Source organism: Lotus japonicus, chromosome 4 (genome assembly GCF_012489685.1).
Source record: "Lotus japonicus ecotype B-129 chromosome 4, LjGifu_v1.2".
Taxonomy (NCBI): Eukaryota; Viridiplantae; Streptophyta; class Magnoliopsida; order Fabales; family Fabaceae; genus Lotus; species Lotus japonicus.
In genome coordinates, this window is record NC_080044.1 from 80948052 (window position 1) to 80956679 (window position 8628).

Below are 8628 nucleotides of genomic sequence, written 5' to 3' on the forward strand. Positions count from 1 at the left end.
TGTGATTGTATCTTAGAAAATAATGTGTATTTTTACTTAAATACCCATGTAAGAAATTAGATTATAGTGTAATAATTATTGAATGACAAAGTTGCCCTCAAGATTGCAAAAACTCTCCCTTTATATATAGTATAGATAGATAGATAGATATAGATATAGATAGATAGATATCACAAAATCCCTTCCAAATAAAAGTCTGGAAGTAAAAATATGGAGTCAAAAGCATGTCAAAATAGTAATTGCATCTCATATTTAGATAACTCTTTATTATTTCAACATTAAACACGTTAGAATTAATTATGAAAAAAATAGTTTATAATATTTTTATCATATTTAAACTATCTTAGAATATTTTGATCTTATTTTATAATATTTTGATCTTATCAAATAGAAATTTAGATTATATATTGTTTAGATTGGTTGTTCTTTATTCACTTAACGTGATCTCAGAATTTTAGAGGATTAATCTCATGATTATCGGTTGTGGGATACATTTCCTTATTCAATTGAAATTATAAGTATTATTATTATTATCACACTTTCAAAACAGAAATTATAAGTATTAATTAATCTTGCTTATTTAAATACGGTCTTCCAGCAATCCATTATTTATCTCCTTCTGTTCACCTAATTGTTTTTTTTCTTTCTCTTTATCACATCTCTTATATAAATGGCATACTTCTCCCCCTTTATGTACCAAAATACTTCTCCCCCTTTCATTCTTATCTCGGTGAAGGTGCAATGGGGCTAAAGAGATTATTTTCCTCATGCTTCAACAACCAAGTAGAAAAATCATCAACCAGTTGCAACAAGCAAACGGAGGTTGCACTGAGAATCGCAAACCATTTATTCTCAAAAGAGGAATATCATGACAAGAATCTTGTGTTTTCCCCCTTGTCGCTATACATGGTGCTTAGCATCATCGCTGCTGGTTCAAAAGGTGCCACACTCGACGAGCTTCTCACCTTCCTCCAATCCGACTCGGTTGACCATCTTAACTCCTTGGCCTCGCAGCTGGTCTCCGCCTTGCTATCCGACGGTGCTGCTCCCTTGTATTTCGTCAATGGAGCATGGGCTGATCAATCCCTTTCCCTTTCCTCTTCTTTCAAACAAGTTGTTACCACTGATTATAAAGCCAATGTGGCTTTACGTGATTTCAATCAGGTAACCTTCCCTCTTAATGATTTATTTTTACTTAAGAAAATACTAAAATTTATGATAAGAAACAGAACTATCCATGATGTTCAATTTTCCGTTACTTGATTTCAATAAGGTAACCTTTACTCTTGTTTTATTTTATGAAATAGTCACATATTTACTATAAATAATTGTTTATTTCAAAAGCTACTAGAAGTTTTTCCGATGTACCAACAAAAAAGGTACTAGAAGTTTGTAAAGAAATAATTAAATTTCTTTTTTCTTTAATTCTGCTTTTTTCCAAATGCATATACAAACAACTTAGTAATTGCATAAGTGATTACTTTTTAGAAAATAAGTGGTTATATCAAGAGATAAGCAATGATAAACGAGCTCTATTTCTTTAAGTTATTTCTAGTAGCTTTTGAAATAATTAGATTATTAACTTTCTAAGGTGAAAAGCAATTTTATATTTGTACAGAAACATAAATTGATAATTATTTTTAAAAAAATCTCTTAATTTTTTGTTGTTGTAACATTTAGAAAAACCAAACAAACAAGAAGCAAACTAGACTAACACATCTTGATATAACAACGTGATCACATTAGAACTTAGAAGGTGGAAATCTCCAATTTCGGGGAGGAGACCTGTCATTGTTGATTTTTTTTTTTCAACTTTACATTACTTTTTAAGCCTTTTATCACATCATCCTTTCTTACATTTATTGTAATTTTCCTTCGTAAACTATAGCATTATAATTTTTTTAATTACAAAATTCATCCAACAAATTTTTTTGTTGGATGAATTTTGTAATTAAAAAAAAATTGAAATCATTGTGAAAAAATATTAATTTTGATGTGGTTTTACAGTATGCTGAAGTGGCCAATGAAGTGAATTCATGGGTTGAAAAAAAGACAAACGGCCTTATTAAACAGCTTCTTCCTGATGATTCAGTTGACAAATACAGTAAGCTCATCTTTGTAAATGCCTTGTACTTCAAAGGAGTGTGGAAAAACAAGTTTGATGTTTCAGAAACAAAGAAGCATGATTTCCACCTCCTTAATAGAACCTCAGTCAAGGTTCCGTTCATGGTTGGCAAAAACAAGGAGCATTTTATCAGCGCTTTTAATGGGTTTAAAGTCATTCATCTTCCTTATAAACAAGGTGAAAATAAACAGTTCTCCATGTACATTTTTCTTCCAGATAAAAAAAACGGTTTGTCATCTTTAATTAAAAAGATAGTTTCAGAATCTGGATTCCTTGAACACAACCTCCCTTGGCAAAGAGTGGAAGTGCGTCTCTTAATGATTCCAAAATTCAAGATTTCTTTCGGTCTGGAAACTTCTAAGGTGTTGAAGGAGTTGGGAGTGAGTTTGCCTTTCTCTAACCAAGCAGATTTGACAAATATGGTGGACTTTGATGAGGATGATTTATATGTTGAAGCCATATTTCATAAGGCTTCCGTCGAGGTAAATGAAGAAGGAACTGATGCTGCGGCGGCCACTGGCGCAATTCTTGCGAAGGGTGGTTCTATTCCATCTAAAATAACAGACTTTGTAGCCGACCACCCTTTCATCTTCTTGATTAGGCAAGATTTTACTGAAACAATCTTTTTTATTGGGCAAGTGCTCAATCCTCTTGCTGATGATGCTAGCAGCAACGTCATAGAATATCAACACTACTAGCGAATCAATATTTGATTGAATTTAGCATATTGTTATTCCTTTTATATTTCCTTTTATAATATTTGATTGAAATGATACCTTTTCAATTATGTACTCAATTATGCCATGAGGAAGAACCGTCGGACTCTCTTAATAATGCCAGTATCATCTCTCTACTTCACTGGGTTGTAGGTAGCTACATAAAAAACACCTCTGTAACTTAATGCATGTTTGGTTTTACGATTTGCACAAAATATCCAATGTAAATTTAAGTAAAAGCTAAGATTTGTTGCTTCTAATCGAAAGTGATTCTCTAGAGCAATTCAGCGTGGAACCAAAACACCATTATTAAACACGACTGCGAAGAGAATTGAAGTCAAAACCCCATTTGTTTACCTCGTCAAGTTCAATCAAGCCTCTTTCCCTTAAATCATAGAGTCGAAATGCAACTTGACATATCAGATATCAACAAGGTTTTGATACAAACTTGGGAAGAACATGCAGACATACACACATAGTCTCTTCAGAGGAACACTTACATGCTGCTTTTTGTTCCTGAGGAGTTGCTGGATGGAAGACGCTCAGAGCTCGAACAAACTCTCCAAATTCTATCATTTTTGTAGCCAAATAAATGGAAAACGTAACCTGCAGAAAAATTTAGACAACTATAACACTTGATAGTGTCATTACAAAAGGAATGATCAATACCAAAAAGTACATGAGTAATACTATCAGCCTAAACTCTAGAGCTTGCTTATTACCCCATCTTCAACCATGGAGCTGCTTAATCTCTTGAACAGATCATACTACAATGCTTCAATTTCAGAAACATTAACTGAAGGAACACAGTCAGAGAAAGAAATCATTAAAATCTAAACATATATAACATTGCCCCATCAATGAAATCACAATAATACAAACTCCAGGATCTGATAACAATAGGTTTGAGCAGCAAGAACTGCTGGATCTTCATGCTTAAGTAGCTGTTTGGTGCAAGAACACCCCATCAAAATGTTAATTTATTAGACACTGGAGGAGAGCTTTTACAACTACACATTACTTATATTGTGCATAGAAATCTAAGACTTGGTATCTAGTTTTAGTTCTAGTTCTTATGCGCACCAAAAAAATCATTCACTCTGCACATGCAAAGAAAATGAATGCTAGTTGCTCTGATCGGTAAGGGGTTTTGAGTTCTTTAAGCAGGATTTCAGATTTGACTACTCTTGTGAAATATAGGAATACACTTTCAAACGTTGCACATGAAGCTTAACTTTTAGTGAAGAAATTGATACTCAGAGAATTCTTGTTACGTATCTTTCCATTTCAGCACCAACTTCCAAACATATTTTTCCATTATTTATGCAGTTTTTTTAGCATGTTTGGATTAGTTTCTCTTTTATCAGAATCAGTTCTGACACCAAAAAACTACTCACATAAGCTTCTCCTTAGAATTGATTCTAGCCTATTGAATCAATTGTCGAAAGATTTCCAAACATGCACAAAATCATCCATCGGTGTATCTATATCCTTTAAGATGACATTAGATAAACAATTACTGAAGCTAAACTAAGTTCAGTACATGGCACACAGTAAGTTTATTCATTGAAGTTAGGCAGGCAACCTATATTTATAATTGCCGCAGGGAGCACTACAGTGGTTAATGGTTCTTTCAACACATTGTACAAGGTATTAAGGTAGTAACTCTATCAGATCTATAGCTGCAATCTTTGAGGTGCCTCGATCTCCAAGTACTTGTCGCTAGTCTTCCACCTCGGTGTGCAAAACAAAGCTGGGAAAGGCCATGGTTATATCCCTGTCAAATAGAATCATTGGAGTTTGATTTTGTAAGTAGACTGGGACAAAATAATGGAAAGTAAAGTCTCTTTGTGAGATGATCTAGTATAGGCAAGTGAAAGTTTCATTGACTAGAGTCGAGACCTACTTTAGATATGGTAGGGTCATGATCTTCAAAAGAGAAGGATTTTTTGTTGCATACAATTTCCACTCTTCCTCATCAATCTTCCCATCTCCTTTTGTGTCGACCTCCTTCATTGACTGGTAAACATTCAGCCAAGAAAGTAAGAAATATGAATTAGATTGAGACAATAGAGAAATTGAAGGAGGACATGTGTATGGTGGCATGGTGAAGTACCTTCTCCACAATGGATTCAACATCATCATCTGGAACTGTAACATCTGACTCAGTCAAAATAGCCAAGACCATCTCCTTTAACTTCAAGTGTACCATTACACACCAAAAGGATCATAAGATACATAAAAAGGATTGAAAAGTGCGGGTTAATGAATTGGAATTCATTTATCAAAAGATGTTTTTCTTCCATATGAACCCATTTCAGTAATTCTAAAGCTTGTTTATAGCATTTGGTTTCATGATTTGTACATAAGCCAATACCAGTTAACTCAGAAGTAAAGACCTGTAGCTAACCAGAATTGATTCTAGAGCATGTCACCATGAAACAAACATGATATTAATTGGTGCGGTTGTTGTAGCTCGCCACCATTAAGAAATCTCGAGATCTAGTAATAAAATCCAGATTCAATTTTCTCAAAATGCATAAGGTAACTCTAGCTAGAAGTTATAACTACTAAGATGCATACTAGGAAGCATTCACATGAAAATGATTGTGAGTGACTCTAAGTGAAAGCTACATTTCCAACAATCCTAAAGAGAAATGTATACTTAGTCACTCTAACAATATACACACCTCAAAGACACCTTGTTTTTCTCTCTACATATCTCTTATTATCACATCACAACCACTACTTTTCTATCTTCTCTTCCTTTTTCACTCTGAATGTTTGTCGAGTGTTTACGCTGTGCATTTGTCCACGAATTATATATTAAGAAAATGAAGGATAGTGGAAGAGGGTACTCACTTCACTATACTCTATGTATCCAGTCTGCCGAAGGTCAAACAATTTAAATGCAACTGTAAGAAAAAATTGGCAAGTCCTCATCAAGTGATAGGTAGAATATAGGGGGCAGAGCAGCCAAAAAATCACAGAAATAAAATTAAGAACATTTAATTTTTCTCGTACACACAAATAATTTCATACATTCAATTTTCTTCTCTTCAGGTGTGTTTGGATGAAAGACGCTCAGTGAGCGAACAAATTCTCCAAAGTCAATTACTCCATTACACTTAATATCAAACATATCAAATACCTGCAATATCATCATGCATAGTGAAAGAAGATATTAACACAAAATTTATTAGAAGTCCACAATAAATATCATAACATGTTTTATCATATACTATGCAACTTTGATGAATAAATTAACTTTTCAGAGTTTTATTGATCATTACAGAAACTTGTTGATCATTTTATCCATCATTAGATAAGTGTTCATCAGCTGATTACCAGAGAAAAATAAATAAACTTTAGTACTTGATTACGCACCCTGCTTGCAAATAGATTATGCTTGCAACCATTTCTGAAAAGAGCAAGTTGGAACTCCTCCTGCATACAAAAATATTGAAGAATTCAGCACTTACAATTTATGTTTTATCAAAAGGCTACTAAACTGTGATGACATTCAGTTATATAAAAACTCATGGAAATGTGAAAAAAGGTAAGATCAATTCATTTAATAAGGAAAAAAAATATGGGACCTGTAGTACTACGACTAACTTATATGGAAATACCTTGTGAATTAAGCCATCATCGACAATTGAACTGCTTAGCTTCTTAAACAAGCGAAATAGAGCTTCAACCTCATTCACAGTAACTGTAAAATGGTAAAGGACATTTCAGAGTTAAATTAAAACCACACGAAATCTCACATGTATCCATAGTGTTCTAATCAGAAAATTTCAAGCATGACTAGGGAGTGCTGAGTGCAGAACACATCTGAGTGGAGTTCTATGGTTGAGATTGAACGAGTGGCAATTTGAAAAGACAAGAAAACTAAAGACTAACATCTAATAGCATGTTTGGTTCCACAGTGGATTGCTCTAAGAAACTACAAATCTTAGCTTTTGAATAAACATGTCATGGATTCTTTGCAAATCATGAAACCAAACATGCACTAATATGAAATCCTATGCTTAAAGCATGAGGTAACAAGGTGGCTGCGATGCTAACAGCACTGTAACTAACAACAAAGACCACTTTAGCATAGAGTGGCTAGTTAGGCAGGATAAATCTTGGATAGTTGAGCCACTTTGATTGACATGATGGGCTAATATCCCAAAGAGATCAGGATAATATTGAGGAACACAGCATAGAAGCTGGTGGAAGATAGAACTGGAAGCCCGATCTAGCCCGAGCCGGCGAGCCCCCAGGGAAATAAATGTACAACATGTTTGGTTTCACCATAAAATCCTCTGGAGTCACTTTTGGTTATAAGTGACAAGTCTTATAGCTTCTAACATTTGGCCCGGGCTGATTATGAAATTTCCAGTTCCTACAAATCACATGTGGTGTGCCAAAAACTACAAAACATTCAGGCAATAGCATGATTAATGATGACAAGAAAGTCAATGGTGCATATCATCAAACACTACGAAGTCAGATTTAAAACCAGTTCAAAATAACCAATAAGGTAGATCATAGATGTTGACTTATCTACACTTACAAGTTGTCTCCAGAGCAAGAAGAGCGGATTTTTCTGGTTTAGTCTTTGGTCTGAAGCAAAACCAATTCATTGAAATGGACGTGGTAAAGACTACAACCTAAAATAAACAATACTATGAAACAGTGGTTAGGTAATTTTTTTATACCAAATTCAGAAAGTGAAAAGAAAAAGAAAAGGAAAATTTGGCAGTTTTTGACTATTTGTCACAAAGTAATGATACAAAAAGCAATGAGTAACTAGAATCCCGTAGAAGAATGCTATATATGAATGCAGAGGATTGAAGATTGAATGGTAAAATAGCAGGGGGAAAAGTCAACTCATAGTCTCATAAAATTGAAACTTTGATATGATAAGGGAAGATTAAGATTATAAGATGAAACCGGTATTAGTTATAACTGTTTTCAGATTTGAAGAATAAATTGGGTAAACATGTTATTGTTAGTTAATAAAACATGGGTGTAAAACTAAAAGCTACTTACAGAAACCAGAAGAAGATGGTAGTGTTTCCTTCAAAGGTGCAGATCTATTCACAGAGAATTGTTCAGCTTCAATGTGTCATCATTATTCATTGAATGTACATTGGATTCAGACAGTCTTGGATTCATGTATTTTATGTCCTTTTATTTGTGACAATATTTTATGTTCCTAGATAGCTGCTCTAAGGAAACAAAATTTTCAATACAATGAAGTCACGTAAAATTTGAATGTCAGAAAGTAATCATTTTTTTAATAAAGCTGACCAAGGAAAACAGATTGGCCACGACATTGTAGCAAAAACTTTTTGTTCTTGTCTTTTTCCGTTTCGGGAGAACCTAATATGGACCATTTTTAGGTGGTGTAATTTTACACCACCTACTTTGACTGGGTATAGTAAGTCAACACATTATTTTTTTTAAGAAAAAATATCATTAAAAATTTGTCATATATTAAATTTCTTTAAAAAAATATATGTTGACCTGTTATAACAAGTTAAAAAAAGTGGTCTAAAATTAGGCCACTTTAAAAGTGGTCCACATTAGGGGTCACCGTCTTTTTCACTGAAAATTTTATCATTTTTATTGGTTGGACACTGATGACCAAAACCATCTTAAGTGGGAAAAAATTAAAAAATTGTGAAAGTAAAAGGCTTGCTCACCATCTCATTCTATTATAAGCGATACTAGCTTTAATCAAATAATATATGGCCCTTTTGACACTACTAAAATGGAGATCGGACAATAATG

General features: G+C 33.6%; 2 protein-coding genes across 3 annotated transcripts; one reads left to right on the forward strand and one right to left on the reverse strand.

Annotated features, from left to right (window-relative positions):
- The first annotated feature begins 692 nt into the window (after positions 1–692).
- Positions 693–4260, forward strand: LOC130713669 (serpin-ZX-like). Its single transcript, XM_057563453.1, has 2 exons — positions 693–1164; positions 2008–4260. The coding sequence occupies exons 1-2, from the start codon at positions 742–744 to the stop codon at positions 2821–2823; spliced, it is 1239 nt and encodes a 412-aa protein (XP_057419436.1). The 5' UTR covers positions 693–741; the 3' UTR covers positions 2824–4260.
- A 40-nt stretch (positions 4261–4300) lies between these two features.
- On the reverse strand, positions 4301–8051 carry LOC130713670 (calcineurin B-like protein 7). 2 transcript variants are annotated; one of them, XM_057563454.1, is made up of 9 exons: positions 7885–8051; positions 7406–7517; positions 6474–6556; positions 6229–6288; positions 5884–5992; positions 5704–5756; positions 4958–5038; positions 4748–4860; positions 4301–4618 (listed from the first exon to the last, which is right to left on the reverse strand). In XM_057563454.1, the coding sequence occupies exons 2-9, from the start codon at positions 7473–7475 to the stop codon at positions 4564–4566; spliced, it is 624 nt and encodes a 207-aa protein (XP_057419437.1). In that variant the 5' UTR covers positions 7476–7517; positions 7885–8051; the 3' UTR covers positions 4301–4563. The 2 variants fall into 2 exon arrangements, with proteins under 2 accessions (XP_057419437.1, XP_057419438.1); XM_057563455.1 differs by having other exon boundaries at positions 7406–7502; positions 7885–8041.
- Positions 8052–8628: the final 577 nt, after the last annotated feature.

Bases quoted from the DNA above. Each gene is read 5' to 3' on its own strand.
- LOC130713670 (XM_057563454.1), bottom strand. From the start codon at position 7,475: ATGAATTGGTTTTGCTTCAGACCAAAGACTAAACCAGAAAAATCCGCT. The intron at 6,557-7,405 runs GTAAGTGTAGAT...ACCATTTTACAG, and splicing joins TCTTGCTCTGGAGACAACTT to TTACTGTGAATGAGGTTGAA. The intron at 4,861-4,957 runs GTACTTCACCAT...AATGTTTACCAG, and splicing joins TTGAATCCATTGTGGAGAAG to TCAATGAAGGAGGTCGACAC.
- LOC130713669 (XM_057563453.1), top strand. From the start codon at position 742: ATGGGGCTAAAGAGATTATTTTCCTCATGCTTCAACAACCAAGTAGAA. The intron at 1,165-2,007 runs GTAACCTTCCCT...GTGGTTTTACAG, and splicing joins CTTTACGTGATTTCAATCAG to TATGCTGAAGTGGCCAATGA.